General features: G+C 44.1%; 1 protein-coding gene across 11 annotated transcripts in view; it reads right to left on the bottom strand.

Moving 5' to 3' along the window:
• ppfibp2b (PPFIA binding protein 2b) overlaps positions 1-16,914 on the bottom strand; it is a 280,229-nt gene that overhangs the window by 181,323 nt on the left and 81,992 nt on the right. For all 11 annotated transcript variants that reach the window (XM_080190031.1, XM_080190030.1, XM_080190033.1 and 8 more), the window contains exon 2: positions 14,844-14,950. In XM_080190031.1, the coding sequence (XP_080046157.1) occupies positions 14,844-14,907 (64 nt within the window). In that variant the 5' untranslated portion in view covers positions 14,908-14,950. The remainder of the gene's footprint in view (positions 1-14,843; positions 14,951-16,914) is intronic.

Raw genomic sequence — 16,914 nt, 5'->3', positions numbered from 1 at the left:
TTTTTTTTTGCCATGTATGTTGACCAAATTCAGGCGCAAGAATTATTAAAACAACTGCAGAATGGTTAGTGTGATTGAAAGCTCATCCATCTTCAGTGCACAGTGGCTGCAGGGTGTACCACCAAGAGGGTGGTCCAGAGGAGAAATACAGAAGGAATAGAGGGATAGAGAGACAGAGATGCTGGTAGGGTGAGCAAATAGAATGGTGAAACTGGGCTGCTGTAAACCATCATCACCAGCACAATGCAGATGGGCTGAATAGCCTGTGTCTGTAAAGAATTTCTGATTGTCCTCAGCACTCAATGTTGTTGCTCCTCAAATCTTTAGCCCAATGGTTGGCACTGCTGCCTCTCAGTGCCAGAGACCCGGGTTCAATTCTGGCCTTTGGTGACTGTACAAAGTGGAGCTCGCACGTTCTCCGCAGGTTCGATTCCCAGCTCGGGTCACTATTTGTGTAGAGTCTGCATGCTCTCTCCATGTCTGCATGGGTTTCCTCCCAGAGACTGAAAGACGTGCTGGTTAGGTGCATTGGCCGTGCTAAATTCTCCCTCAGCGTACCCAGACAAGCATCAGAGTGTGGCAACTAGAGGATTTTCACAGTAACTTCATTTTAAACAGGGACCTCTGTAAATGGCTTGGAAGAAAAAGTAACTGGTTTGATTAGCACGTTTGCAGCTGATATCAAAATTGGTGGCGTTCCGGATAGTGATGGAGATTGTCAGAGAATACAGCAGGGTATAGACAGGCTGGAAAATTGGGCAGAGAAATGACAGGTGGAATTTAATCTGGACAAATGTGAAGGGATGCATTTTGGTAGATCCAATTCAGGTGGGAGCTATAAAATAAATGGCAGAACCATCAGGAGCATAGGCACACAGAGAGCTAAGAGTACAGGTCCACAAATCCTTAAAATTGGCAGCACAGGGGGAACAGGTGGTGAAGAAAGCATATGGCATACCTGCCTTCATCGGACAGGGCATTGTGTATAAAAGTTGGCAAATTACGTTACAGTTGTATAAAATGTTGGTTCGGCCACATTTGGAATACTGTGTCCAATCCTGGTCACCACACTACCAGAAGGACAGAGGCTTTGGAGAGAGTGCAGAAAAAAGTTTTATCAGGATGTTACCTGATATGGAGAGTATTAGTTATGAGGAGCGATTGAATAAACTGGGATTGTTCTTCCTGGAAAGTCGGAGGTTGAAGTGATAGAAGTTTATAAAATTATGAGGGGTATGGATAGGGTGAAGAGTTAGAAGTTTTTTCCCTAGGGCAGAAATGACAATCACAAGGGGGAACAAGTTTAAAATAAAGGGGAGAAGGTTCAGTGGAGATGTGCGGGGGAAGTTTTGCGCACAGAGGGTAGTGGGGGCCTAGAATGCACTGCCAAGTGAGGTGTTGAGGCAGTAACGTTAGCCACATTTAAGACTTATCTTGATAGGCATATGAACAAATGGAAAATAGAGGAATATAAGCAGTTGGTTTAGATAGGTAAACATGATTGACGCAGGCCGAAGGGCCTGTTCCTGTGCTGTACTGTTCTTTGTACTGCAGTGTTAATGCAAGCTTACTTTTGAAACCTATAAATAAATAAACCAATTATATTTAGGATACTACAAGTCTACGAAACCTGCCCTCATAACATGAGCAGCACAGTGGTTAGCACTGTTGCCTCAGGGCCAGGGACCCGGGTTCAATTCTGGCCTTTGGCGACTGCGCAATTGTGAAGCTAGCACGTCCTCCCTGTGTCTGCGTGGGTTTCCTCTGGCTGATCTGGTTTCCTCCTACAGTCCTAAGATGTCCAGGCGGGGTAGGTTGGCCATGCTAAATTGCCCGTGTCTCAAGATGTGTAAGGGTAGGGAAATTAGCCGTGTGGGTTACAGGGATGGGGAAAGGGCATGGGTAACATACTCCGACAGAGTTAGTGCAGACTCGATGGGCCAAATGGCCTCCTTCTGCACTGGAGGGATTGTATAATGAATACTTTTATCGCAGGTATTATTTTGCTGAATTATTATTAATTATTGTGCAGACTACTTTTGCACCATCGCTGACAGCTATGTCTTTCATCATCCAGGTTCAGTGACCTTAAAACACCTTCACAAACCAAACCACTTCTCCTCTTTTGAGACCTTCCCTAAAACTTTCCTAACCAAATTTCCAGCACCTATCCTGGGCATCTTGCCACCTCACCCGCACTGTTTGGTTCACAAGTCACTTATTTTTTCACTCACGTGACGAGTGATAATGCACAAGAGACATTTTTCTTCTGAAGGTGACCTTTCGAGAGGCCCCAGAAAGCCAGTCAGTTGTGCAAGATGGGTAATATCGGGCCTTGCCTGTACCGTCCACATCCCGTAAATCAAAGATAAGGCACTGTAAAATGCCGTGTAGTCACTGTAATCCATTTGAAGCCCGAAGACTTTAAAAATGTATTCATCACAAGTAAAGCTTATATTAACACTGCAATGAAGGTACTGCGAAATTCCTCTCGCTGCCACACTCTGGCACCTGCTCGGGCCAATACACCTAACCAAGCACGTCTTTCAGATTGTGGGAGGAAACCGGAGCACCCAGAGGAAACCCATGCAGACGTGGGGAGAATGTGCAAACAGATAGTGACCCAAGCCAGGAATCCAACACTGGTCCCTGGGCACTGTGAGGCAGCAGTGCTAACCACCGTGCTGCCCCTGCAGAAGAGAATCAACAATGAAGCAACGACTAAGTGGGAGAGTCCAAGAAGTCAGGGGAACTTTGGTGACGCCGGGAAAGCTTCATGAATCAGCAAAGGAGGCCCCAGTGAGAGAATGAAGATAAAAGCGTGAATCAGCGTCAGGAGGCTTAGCCTCTGGCACAGGGAGGGATAAGCTGTGAGCACTTGGTGTGGTTAAACCGGATCAGGAGATTTCTGCTGTGAAACTCAATCAGGAATCTAAAGAGAAAACAAGCACAGTGACACGGCTCATCAGACCGAGGGCAGCCAGGAGTGGAGAGGGCGTGAAGGTGTGCTGGAAGAGTGGTGAAGCAGGAAAAACTACTGCCAGCTTCCAATGCATTTACTGCTTCTACACAGGTCATCTGACCCAACAAAGACCAGGTTACTGTTTATTGCACACCATTCCCCTCCCACCCCTCATAAGAACATAAGAAATAGCAGTAGGCCATCTAGCCCTTCGAGCCTGCCCCACCATTCAATAAGATCATGGCTGATCTGAAGTGGATCGGTTCCACTTTCCTGCTTTCTCCCCATAACCCTTAATTCCCTTGTCTATCAGAAATCTATCCACGCATGACTTAAATAGCCTCCACCACTTCAGTGGGTAGAGAATTCCAGAGATTCACCACCCTTTGAGTGAAGAAGTTCCTCCTCAACTCACCAGATCAGCTTGTCCCTCTCTCCCTTCCTCCCTTGTGCTTACCTCACTCCCATTTAACCACATCCATGTCATTCACCTCAACCACCTCCCTCCCCTCGAGCTAGCGAGTTCCATCTTCTCACCATACTGTGAGAGCAAGTTTCTTTTAAATTCCTATTGAATTGATTGGTGACCATCTTACATTTATAGCCCCCAGTTTTGGGAAAGCTCAAACATCCCAGCCACGGACCCGGTTCGATTCTGGCCTTGGGTGACTGTGGAGTTAGCACATTCTCTCTGTGTCTGTGTGGATTTCCTCCAGGTGCTCTGGTTTCTTCTCAGTCCAAACATTGACATATAACCTCCAAGATTCAATCATGGAAATTGTTTTGCATCTTCTCTAGCGCCTTTATATCTTTCTTGTAAATAAGGAGATTGGAATTATTCATGGTCCTCAAATAATGTTTAACTAAGGTTCAATAAAAATTCTCTATTTTTCAATCCTATCTCTAATAATGAACCTGTGTTTGCTTAGATATTTTATGAAATTGATCTCATTAACACTCGTTACTACTTTTAGCGAGTTGCATCTTGTACCCCCGATTCCCTTCTTTGCTATACTCCTTTGCCTGAACCGGATTGTGGCCTCATTATTTATCCTATCAAAATGCATGACCTCATACTTATTACTATTGAAATTCATTTGCAAATGAATTGCAGCCTCCTCATATTTGCATGCACTACATCAAGCAGACCATCCTGGTAAGAAGGCATCATAGCCTCACAGTAGGGTCCCAGCTTCCAACAGGAACTGCTAGGCAGTGGTCTGGTGCTTTCGGAGCACATTGGAACACCACCCCGGCAGCTTCAATATCAATCAGACTCGCTGGGCGGGATTTTCCGGCTCACCTGAAAACTGGAAAATGTTACCCAATGTCAACAGACCTTTGCATGGTGTCCCCCCTGATTCCCATGACAGGCAGAATGGGATAATACCCGCCATTGACTCAAAGCGTCCCTCCAGAACTGGACATACAACCAACTGATATTCGAAAAATGCAGGGCCCAGGAGAGGCGGAGCGGGGCCGGGGCCTGCCACCTTTACATGCAATTTACAGCACAGAAATAGATGGCGTGGACCAAATGGCCAATGTGGGTGCTCGTGTTTCACACAGGCCTCCTCTCTGTTCTCACACGATCAGGGTATTCTTCGGCTTCTTTCTTCCTCAGCTGTTTATCATGTTCCTTAAATAGATCTACACGAAAATGGTTACAGCACAGAAAGAGATCCCTTTGCACACTTCCTTCACGTCAGTTCTCTGCAACAGCAACTCAGCTAGTCCCACTCCTCCACCTTTTCCCCTGTGAAATCATTTTTAATTACCCAGTTTCCTTTTGAAAGCCAATCTAAGTCGGACTCTACCTCACACTCCAGCCTTGCATTCCTGATTCAAACTACTTGGTGCAGGAGGAGGATTTTCCTCATGCCGTCTCTGGTTCTTTTTTTCGAAAAAAAGTTAAGTTTATTTAATAGTACAACTAAGGCTTACACTAACACTGTCATGAAGTTAGTGTGGAATTCTTCTAGTTGCCACAATCTGGTGCCTGCTCAGGTCAATGCACCTAACCAGCACATCTTTCAAAGAGTGGGAGGAAACCGGAGCACCCGGAGGAAACCCACGCAGACATGGGGAGAACATGCAAACTCCACACAGAGTGACCTGAGACTGGGAATCGAACCTGGGTCTCTGGCGCTGAGAGGCAGCAGTACTAACCACTGTGCCACCTAGAAAGCACTCTCGAGTTCTCGACCTTCTGACCATGGGAATAGTTTCTCCCATTTTCTCTACTTGGACCCATCATGATTTTGAGCCTATCCATCAAATCTCCTTTCAACCTTCTCTTCTCCGAGGAAAGCAGCCCCAGCTTCGCCAGCTGAAGTCCCACATCCTTGCAGATATTTTAGAAGCAAAGATAGGAGCAGGAGGAAGCTTTTTAGCCCTTCAAGCCTGCTCCGCCATTCATCATGATCATGGCCGATCATCCAACTCAATAGCCTAATCCTGCTTTCTCCGCATAACCTTTGATCCCATTCACCCAAGTGCTATATCTAGCTGCCTCTTGAATACATTCTATGTTTTGACATCAACTACTTCCTGCGGCATAGAAACACTGCACCCTTTCTAAAACTTCACATCTTTCCCATTGAGGCTCAGTGTTTTATGAAAGCTTGTAACTTATTTTCATTTGTACTTTCTTTTGCCCCTCCGGTATAATTTATCAACCGTTTTCTCAACCTCCCTTGCCACCTTCGGTGATTTATGGACATATATACCCAGGTCCCTCTGCTCCTTCTTTCTCTTTGGTATTATAACCTGTATTTTCTGTCATCTCTTCTCATTCTTCTGACCAAAATATATTACTTCACACTTCCCTCCATTAACTTTGCTTCTGCCCATTCCACCAGCTGGTCTATATCATCTTGAAGTCTATTACTACCTTCTCTCAGTTCGCAATACCTTGCACCACCATTAAATTTTGAAACCCTGCCCAGGTCTAGGTTCGAAACAGGAATCGAGAAAAGCAGTGAGCCCTCTATATACCACCCCCCATTCAGAAGTCAAGTTCTTCATCACTCATCTTAATAGGATTGAATTAAGTAATTAAAATCTTGCATAGTGAAATTCTAGCTATGCTAAAATGAATGCTTCAAAATACCACATGGTTCAAAGTGAAATATCTGCTGGCACTGTCATTTTTCACTTAAGAAGCACAGTGTCATTGCTGTTTGGGGACTGACATGATTGATACCTCGGAAAACACTGTTAATAGTACATTTAGAAATTATATAGCCAATACATCTCCCTACAGCTCCTACACCTCAATTTCCCACTGCATCACTGATGTAGGATAACAATCCCACTACCTTGGAAAAGCAGCCAGCATAATAATTAAGGACGCCACGCACCCCCGACATTCTCTCTTCCACCTTCTTCCGTCGGGAAAAAGATACAAAAGTCTGAGGTCAGGCACCAACTGACTCAAAAACACCTTCTTCCCTGCTGCCATCAGGCTTTTGACTGGACCTACCTTGCACTAAGTTGATCTTTCTCTACACCCTAGCTTTGACTGTAACATTACATTTTGCACCCTCTCGTTTCCTTCTCTATGAACGGGATGCTTTGTCTGTAAAACCTGCAAGAAACAATACTTTTTATTGTATATTAATACACGTGACAATAATAAGTCAATTCAAATATCTGAAGCACAGATTCCTATCACGTGGTCCTGTTTGCAATCTTGGTGCGTCAGTGTTAAATCACACACTGACCTGATCGAAACTGACCCTGACTGGTTTTGAAACTGAAAACAACACAAACATACCAAAGTGAATGTCACGCTGGTCACCAGCCATAAAATCTTGACAAACAACATGGTACAACAACCGAAACCCCAAACTTGAATTGCAAGTCACTGGTTATCAAGCTCCAGATTTTTAATTTGGTGATTTATGTACTGATAAAACTCTCATCTCTACCTTTTTTTTTTAATCTCCAGGCTTATTCCAACATAAGCCTGGACAGCTTCCCACATTCTACCCTCCACTAGCTTGTCATCAACCAAAACTCTGCTGCCAGTGTCCTTACTTGCACTTAGTCTCATTAACCCCTTTACGTGCTGGCCGAGACTGGCACCTGGTCAAGCAATGCCTCAATTTTAAATTCTCAGCCTCATTTCCAAACCTCATTCTGTAATCTTCTGAAGGCCTATCGCCATCCCAGAACCTAACCTTGGCCTTTTGTCCATCCTTCATTCTAGCTGTTATGCCATTATTGGCTGTGCCTTCAAGTAACGTTTATTTATTAGTTACAAGTCGGCTTACGTCAACACTACAATGAAGTTACCGTGGAAAATCCTCTAATAGCCACACACAGGCTGCTGCTCGGGTACACTGAGGGAGGATTTAACAGGGCCAATGCACCTAATCAGTATGTCTTTAGGACTGTGGGAGGAAACCCACAGAGTCACCCAAGCTGGGAATGGAACCTGGGTTCCTGGCGCTGTGAAGCAGCAGTGCCAACCATTGTGCCACCATGACACCCAGCTACCTTGTCCTAAGCTCCAGAATTGCCTCCCTAAATGTCGTCACTACTCTTTCTTCCTTTATGATGCTCCTTGAAATCTGCCTTTTGGTCAATCCAAATATTTCTTGGGGGTTTGTTGTTGTTTTTTTATATAACGCTCCAGTGAAGCACTTTTGGACACCCTACAATGGTAGGAAGATTATATAGATAAAAGTTCCAGTCAGCCGGCAAGCAGCAGGTAAGAAAGTGAAAAATAGGAAATGGCGCACCCAAACCCATACAAGTTAGGACTAGGCCACTTGGCCCTTCAAGCCTGCTACTTCACTCAATAAAGATCATGGCTAATCTGATTGCAACCTCAACCCCAACCCCACATTTCTGCCAACTTCCAATAACCTTTCACTCTTTTGTTAATCCACAACATATCTAGCTCTGCCTAAACATGCTCAAAGACTTTGCTTCCCAGTGTCTTTTAAGCAAGAGAGCTTCAGAAGCTCATGACTCTTTGAAAGAAAAAGAATTTTCATCTCTGTCCTAAATTAGTGAACTTTATTTTTTTAAACAGTGGCCCCCCCCGATTCTAGATTCTCTGACAAGAGGAAACTTCCTCTCAACATTCTGTCAACACCCCTCAGGATCTTGAATGTTTCAGTCAAGTTGCCTCTTGCTTCTAAAGTCCACTGAATACAAACCTAACCTCTCCAACCTTTCTTCATACGACAACCTGCTCATTCCAGGTATTAGACTGGTAAAACTTCCCTGAACTGCTTCTAATGCAATTACAACCTCCTTTAAAATCGGGAGACCAATCATGTGCACAATATTCCAGATGTGGTCTTGCCAGTGCCCTGTACAACTAAAGCATAACCTCTCTACTTTTGTAATCAATTCCCCTCCCAATAGACAATACCATTCTATTAACTTTCCTACTTACTCCCCTTACCTGTATACTAGCCTTATGTGATTCATACACTAGGACACCCAGACCTCTCTGTATCTCAGAGGTCTGCAATCACTCACCATCTAGGTAATTAGCTTCTTTTTTATTCTTCCTGCCAAAATGGGCAATGTTACATTTGCTCACATTGTGCTCCACTTGCCAGGTTTTTACTCACTCATTTATCTATGTTCCTTTGCAGCCTTCTTACATCCTCTTCACAATTTACTTTCCTATCTACCCTTGTGTTGTCAGCAAATTTAGCAACTATACATTTGGTCCATTCATCCATGTCATTGATATAAATAGTACAAGGTTGACGCCCCAGCACTGATCCCTGTGGAACACTACTCATTACACCCTGCCAATCAGAAAAAGACCCATTGATGCCAAGTCTGATTCCCGTTAGCTAGCCAATCTTCAATCCATGCCAATACGTTACTCTACACCATGAGTTTTTATTTTATGCAATAATCTTTGATGTGCTATCAAATCCTTTCTGGAAATTGAAATACAGCGCGTCCATTGGCTCCTCTAACCACAGCACATGTGACTCCTTCAAATAAATCTAATAAAATGATTAAATATGATTTCCCTTTCACACTCCTCACATTTACCAGGGCTCCAAAACATAATGCAGGCATGGAAGGTTTCAATGTTGGTCCTGGTTGTTTCTGTAAAATTAAATCAGAAACTGGGCGGCGTGGACAAGTTGGGCCGAAGGGCCTGTTTCCATGCTGTAAACATCCATGACTTTATGAACTCCTGCTGCAGCAAGAAAACCATTGGGATTCCCAGCAGTAGGTTGGCACTCCAAAAGGATCGGATATACAAGCAGCAGAGTTTGGAATGAAGAGTCATCTCCCCGGGGGAGGCCCTTTTAAAGCTGCCAGATTGGAAATGAATCTAGATTCCAGTTCGGAGGCTGGTTGATTTTTTTTGGGCGGGGGGGGGTGGTGGTGGATACTTCACAACGAGCTGTTATCTAATTTAAATTCCACACAACTGTTGCTGTGCTGTCTTATTTAAAATGAATGGAGTACTCAAAATTTTCTAATCCAAAAACAATTTTGGATCAGCAGAAGTCACCTCTGAGTTTTGATCCTTTCATGATCTCAGGAAGTACTTTATGGCCAATGACGTGCAGTTACTGGTGTGACACAGGAAATGTGGTAGACAATTTGTGGACAGTAAAATCCCACAAACAGCCAAGTGATAATAACCAGATAAGGCATTATTGTCATGCTGATTGAGAAATAAAGAATGGCCAGGACACAGGGAGATCTTCCCTGCTCACCTACAGCATCTTTCACATTCACCTGAAGGAGATGACCAAGGCCTCGGTTTAACATCTCATCTGAAAGCTCCCTCTGTACTATGTTAGGACTGCCAGTCTCTGGAGCTGGGTTTGAACCTTTTGAATAGTGTGCCAAGGTGAGGGAAATTGGCAACATTCATTTTCTGGCACGTCTGTTCTATTTGTAAATCGCAAGTCACAAGTGAAATTGAGAAAGCTTTGAACCCTCCCCAGTTCACGAGTTTGCCACTGCCAAGAGTCAGCTAATGGAGGAGGCTAACCCTCCCCCTTGCTATCTCTTCACTGACAATGTGCAACTAGTAAGGATGATACCAGGACTGGGAGTTTATGTCAATCAGGGAAATCTGAATCAGATGGGATCATGCCTTTTTTTAAAAGGCAATTCTAACGGCGATCTGATAAAGATCTTTAAAATTATGAAGGGGTTTAATACTCGCTTCTCAGCCTTCTGGCTAAGATTAAGTGTGGTATCGACATGCTGTGCTCGGTTGAAGTCATTAGGTTACATTTCAGCTTCATTTGAAGCAATTTTTAAAAGCAGCTTCTCGGCCTTTTGGCTAAGATGCAAATGAGATCAAGCCTTGGAGGAGCAGCTATGCCTGCTCCAAACATGTACATCAAGCCCAAGACAGGAGGCGAGAGCCCTGTCTTGTCAGCTTGGATTGGGAATGTTTCAACTTGTTGAGACTCTGAATTGGACTTGATTGGATTGAATTGGAATAAACAAAACAAAAAAAAATGTGACGGTGCAGAAGGAGGCTACTTGGTCCATCATGCCTGCATCAGCTCTCCAAATGAGCAATATGGCTTAGTGCAATTCTCCTTGGTTTTCCTAGTTCCCCTGCACCTTGTCTCCATTCGAGTAGTCATCTAATGCCCTCTTGAATGCCTCAGTTGAAACTTGCCTCCACCACACTTCCAGGCAGTGCATTCCAGACCCGAACCATTTCTGTGAAAGGGTTTCTTCTCACATTTGCAAATCACTTAAATCTGGGTCCTCTCATCCTTTTACGAGTGGGAACAGTTCCCCCCCCAGCACCCACTCTGTCCAACTCCCTCATTTTGAGCATCTCTATCAAATCTCTTCTTAGCCTTTTCTGCTCTCCAAGGAGAACAGTCTCAATTTCCCCAATCCAACCTCACAAACTGAGGCTTTATACTCTGGAACAATTCTTGTAAACCTCTCTGCACGCTCTTCAAACGTGGTCACATACTTCTTATTGCGTGGTGCCCAGAACTGTAGACAATATTACCACTGAGGTCTAACGAATGCTTGATGGGGTAGATAACAACTTATGTTTATATGGCACTTTCAGCATCATAAAACATTCCCAAGTTATTTCACATTATAAAATCAAACGACACATAAGCCACATTAGGTCAGGTGACCAAATGATCAACAATGTACATTGTAAGGAGTGACTTAGAGGACGGAAGTGAGGTAGAGTGTCAGAGAGCTTTACGGAGGAGATTCCAGCGTTCAGGCCTTCTTTAGCTGAAGGCATGGCCACCAATGTGGAGAATCTAAAATGGCCGATGTTCAAGAGACCAGAATCAGAAAAGCACTGGTATCTGAGGGGATTCTGAAACTTTAGGAAACAGGAATATTGAAGGATAAGGTGGGATGAGGAAGGGTGGGAGGAGACTTGAGCGGAGCATTGGTTTTGGCCAATTGGGTTGAATAGCCTGCTCCTGTGGTGTACTTTCCCCATAAAAGAATGAATCACAGACCTGTCTCGGCTCATATTTTCCAGAGCCAACTGGTTTGGGGACGCAAAAAGGTGTTGCAGAGGGTGCTTACTGAGGCATTAAATTGTTTTGCTTCTGTGCATTGCCTGGGGAGACTCTGCCTACCTTACTGCCCATAAAAGTGCTGGTATGTCTGTACTTAACCTGTAAAACTATTGCAGACACAAGTTTAAATTTCCCCAAATAAAGGGGCCCGACAATTATCTGCTGTATTGTAAAATAGAAGATCCATATAAATTTTGTAAAGGGAAAGCACATGTGTTTATAAATAAACACATTACATATGGTATATGGGGCAGGGGGGAGACAAAAGTTCAATCACAGTACAGCAGAATACACAGATATCTGGTTAGGTGCATTTAGCCACGCTAAATTCTCCCTCAGTGTACCCAAACAGTGCAGCGATTGGGAATTTTCATAGTAACTTCGTTGCAGTGTTAATGTAAGCCTATTTGTGACACTAATAAATAAACTTTAAACCCTTGCCACTCATCAACAACAACATGGCTGCTCACACAATGCGTCCCACGTGTTCATAGAAACATAGAACAAGTGATACAGCACAGGAGGCTAATTGGACCAAAACTATGAGAAAAGCTATTCAATGTGGTCCCAATTCCTTCCCCGCCCCTTACCCTGTCCTTTCATTGCAGATGTTTTCCAATCGTCCTTTCGAATATTGTGATTTGAAGCAGATTCAATTGCTCTATCCTCACAGCATTCAAATATAAACCCCTGATCTCCTGTCTAGTTCTTTTACCTTAAGCCCGTATCCTGTGGTTACGGATCATGCTGACTGTTTCTCCCCATTTACCACTATGTACTAAATAGTAGAGGGAAGGTTGCCCAAGGAACCAGATCTTGAGGCCTTTTTTCTTCAGAAACCTATTTAGTTTTGTTGAATTGTAGAATACCGTGTTCTGCCAGGACCATCAATGAAATATTCCTTTAATGTAAAATCAGTGTAATGCCATTTTTCAACTCCTTCTCCAGAGGAGACCCCAGCAAATATTGACACATTTCTGAGGCCTCACATCACCCCTCTCCCTTTGTCCAATCTTCTAAAAGACTAGGGCTCACAACCCAACAGAAAACGATGCTGAAAACATATAGAGGCGGAAGGAAAATGCAATGAGGCATCACGTACGGAATTCAGATCACCTCGGGGAGCCCGGTTTGAAGACACAAACCTTAAACGGGAGTCACGGCACATGCTCAGAAACAACCCCTTTCGTCCATTCAGCACCAGCGAATCATTGCCATGGTTTCCAAGGTCACACTAGGCCCATGATCTAACTTTCTACACAAACTGTACACATGGGCTGTATAAGCAAACATAAGCCAATTCAAACATGACCCACTCAGAGGTTAGCTTCACAAGCCTCCGAGAAATCTGTGCTCCTTCAATTCTAATCATTTGCAGATCTTTCTCCTTCCCCCTCCCCCCCCCCCATCCCTCATTCCATTTGCTCTAATCATTGGCAGTGGTGCCTTCAGCCATCCCGATTGAAAACCATGGAATTCCCTTCGGAATTCTTTCTGCCCCCTTTACGATGCACCTTAAAATGTCTGTCTTTGACCAAGCCTTTGGTGCCCTGTCCTCATGTGGCAAAGAATCAAACAACTTGTATTCATATTGCACCTTTAATCCAGTGAAACTTCCTAAGGCACTTCACAGGAGCATCATCAGACAAATTTTGACCAAGCCATACAGGAAGATATTGTGCAGGTGGCCAACACTTGATCATAGCGATCGATTTTAAGAAGAATCTTAAAGAAGAAATGGATAAAAAGTATTAAAGGGCCCATTTTGTTTTCTCAGGTAGATGGAAGAGATCTTATTATACTATTGGTGTGAGCACATGTGCATGCATGCTGGTATGGGCAATGATAGTGCTGTCTTGGTCAGCATTTATCTCCTTGCACACATTTTACTACTAAAGAATAGGATCACTTGATTTGTCACATGTATTAGTATACAGTGAAAAGTATTGTTTCTTGCACGCTATGCAGACAAAGCATACCGTTCATAAAGGAGATAATGCAGAATGTCATAGCTAGGGTGTAGAGAACGATCAACTTAGCGTGAGGTAGGGCCATTCAAAAATCTGATGGCAGGAGGGTAGAAGCTTTTTTTTTTGAGTCAGCTGATACCTCTCCTCACACTTCTGTCTTTTTTTCCCCTCGATGGAAGAAGGTGGAAAAGAGTATGTCTGGAAAGCGTGGGTTCCTTGATTATGTTTGGCTGCTTTGCCAGGCAGTGGGAAGTGTAGACAGAGTCAATGGATGGGAGGCTAGTTTGAATGATGGTCTGAGCTTTGTTCACGACTCTTTGTAGTTTCTTGTGGTCTTGGACAGAGCAGGAGTCATATCAAGCTGTGATACAGCCAGAAAGAATGCTTTCTATGGTGCATCTGTAAAAATTGAAGAGAGTCATAGCAGAAATGCCAAATTTCCTATGTCTTCTGGGAAAGTAGAGGCATTGGTGGGCTTTCTTAACTATAGTGTCGGCATGGGGGGAACCAGGACAGGTCGTTGGTTATCTGGACACCTAAAAACTTGAACCTCTTGACCACCTCTACTTTGTCCCGATTGATACAGACAGGGGTATGTCCTCCACTACGCTTTCTGAAGTTGATGACAATCTCCTTCATTTTGTTGACATTGAGGGAGAGATGACTGTCGTCTCACTAGTTCACCAAATTCTCTCTCTCGTTCTTGTACTCCATCTCATCATTGTTTGAGATCTGGCCCACTACAATGGTGTCATCAGCAAACTTGAAAATTGAGTTGGAGGGGAATTTGGCCACGCAGTCATAGGTGTAAAAGGAGCATAGTAGGGAGCTGAGAACCAGCCTTGTGGGGCACTGGTGATGAAGATGATCGTGGCGGGGGTACCGGTGATTTTACATACCTTCATCTTGTAGCCCGTTACATCTTGCAGACCTTGCCATAATCGGCGGGGGTTTGGTGTTGCTAGCCTGGGACTCTAGCTTGGTCCGGTATTGTCTTTCAGCATCTTTGATGGATCTACTTAGATCATATCTGGCTTTCTTGTACAGGTCAGTGTCGCCTGACTTGAACACCTCAGACCTGGACTTCAGCAGGCAGTGGATATCCCTGTTCATCCATGGTTTCCGGTTGGGAAACACGTGGATTTGTTTCTTTGGCACACAATCTTCTACACGCTTACCAACGAAGTCAGTTACATCAGTGGCCACTTACCCTCAGGCTTGTCGCAATGGCCATTATTGCATTTGTGGGAGCTTGCTGTGCGTGAATTGGCTGCTATTTTTTCTACATTACAACATTATTTCAAAAGTATGCAACTGATACCCTGAGGTTGTGGAAGGCACTGCAGGAAACAAACCATCACATTTCTCCGATCAGATGCTTACCTGCTATGATGTCATCCATTTGCTCCAGAGCGGCTTCAAGCATGTGACTGGCATCGGACGCCATGTTGATGGACGGCTAGACTTAATTAGCCCCGTTAGGAGCGTGGCTGAAAAAAAAACAAAGTGGAGCTAAAGTTATTGAGATTGTTTCTATTGTACTGCGATAGCATCAGTAAGTTAAAATATCACAGGGTATTTCACAGGAGTGACCAAAAAAATTTGACTGCGAACTAATTTAGGAGACATTAGGACAGACAACTAGAAACTTAGTCAAAAGGGTAAAGTTCCCAACTGTGATTCAGTGCATTCCTTTCATTGCATGTCTTGCCCTCATGTTCCATAAGATGACCAACACATCCATCCTACTGCCTTCCTACGCCAATTGGAAAGCAAAGAGACTTATTACTCAATTGGACGATGTTTGGCCATCAGTCAAACACCCTCCACCCACCCCACCCATCATTTTCAATACTTTTACATCTGGTAAATGGTCAAAAAAAAATGGAGGAGTGCAGAGGTCCCAGATGTTTTTAGGAAGATGCGAAGACAGGGAGGGCTGAGGCCACAGAAGAATTTGAAAATAAGGATAAGAATTTAAAATTGAGCTGTTGCTTAACTGGGAGCCATGAAGGTCAGCAAGTACACGGTGACAGGGGAATAGAAGTTGGTGTGAGTTCAGATCCAGCAACAGCTTATGTAATATAGATAATGAGGGGTCAGGAAGGAGAGCATTGGAATACTGAAGTCTCGCGGTAACAAAGGCATGGGGGAGAGTTTCAGCAGCAGCTGATCAAAGACAAGGCTGACTTGAGTAATGTTACATAGATAGTAGGCGATCTTAGTGATGGTTATAAGGTCAGGAGCCCGAGATCAAAAATTACACCAAGGTTGCAAACAGTCTGGTTCACCTTCAGGCTGTTGCCAAAGATAGGGACAAAATTGGTAGAGACAAGAGTTTGGAGCAGAGGCCAAACTCTTTAGTTTTTCCGGTGGTGAATTGGAGGAAATTTCTGCTTATTCAGTACTAAATGTCAGACAAACAATCTGATTATTTAGGGACAGCAAAGGGATTGAAATAGGTGGTGGTGAGGGCAAGTTGGGTCATCAGCGTACATGGGGAGACTGCTGCCATTTTCAGTTTGTGCTACCAAAGGGTAGCATGTGGATGAGAAAGAGGAGAGGCTAAGGGTAGACCCTTGGGGGACAACAGAGGTAACAGTGTGGGAGAAGGAAGAGAAGTAATTCAAATGATGTTCTGGCTACAATTAGATAAAAATGGAATGATGTCAAGCTGTCACATCCAGGAAAGCATTGCAGGAGGCTGGAACAGGCAACTGTGTCGGAGCTGCAGTTTACCATGGTCATAGCTACACAATCTCATCTGTGATTTTGAGAAGAACTGGTTTGGAGTTCTATCAGGGGGTGGAAATCTGATTGATGGAATTCAAACATGGCGTTGTGGGAATGTTGGACACATAGATAGGAGGTGACAGCACATTCAGAAACTTGGGAGAAGGAAAGGGAAGTTGGAAATGGGGTGTTAGTTTGCAAAGATGGACGCATCAAGGGCTTTTTTTTGTTGTGGAAAGGAGCGATGAGAACAGATTTGAAAGGTGGGAGGCCAGTACCTGATAAGAACAGCTAGTTAAAATATTGACTAATATAGAGACCACTACCAGCTTTCAACTCCAGATTTATTAATTCATTAAATTTAAATTCCATCAGCTGCTGCAACAGGATTTGAACCCACGTTCTCAGGCCTGGGTCTCAGACCTTTAGCACCAGCACTACACCACCACCTCCCTGTAGGCAGGTCAGGCAGCATCTCTGGGTAGAGAATGAGTTAATGTTTCCCGCTCAGAAAAGGACAGTAGGACTAGGGGGCACAGCCTCAAGATAAAGGGGGGGTGGTTTAGAACGGAGTTGAGGAGGAACTTCTTCACTCAAAGGGTGGTGAATCTCTGGAATTCTCTGCCCGTTGAGGTGGTGGAGGCTGCCTCGCTAAATATTTTTAAGACGCGGGTTGATGGGTTTTTGATAAGCGAGGGGATTAAGGGTTATGGGGAGAGGG

Source organism: Carcharhinus amblyrhynchos, chromosome 6, assembly GCF_965287045.1.
Source record: "Carcharhinus amblyrhynchos chromosome 6, sCarAmb.v2.hapA, whole genome shotgun sequence".
In the NCBI taxonomy this organism is placed as follows: domain Eukaryota; kingdom Metazoa; phylum Chordata; class Chondrichthyes; order Carcharhiniformes; family Carcharhinidae; genus Carcharhinus; species Carcharhinus amblyrhynchos.
The sequence above is the reverse complement of the archived record's forward strand: the minus strand, read 5'-3'. Positions and strand labels throughout refer to the sequence as shown.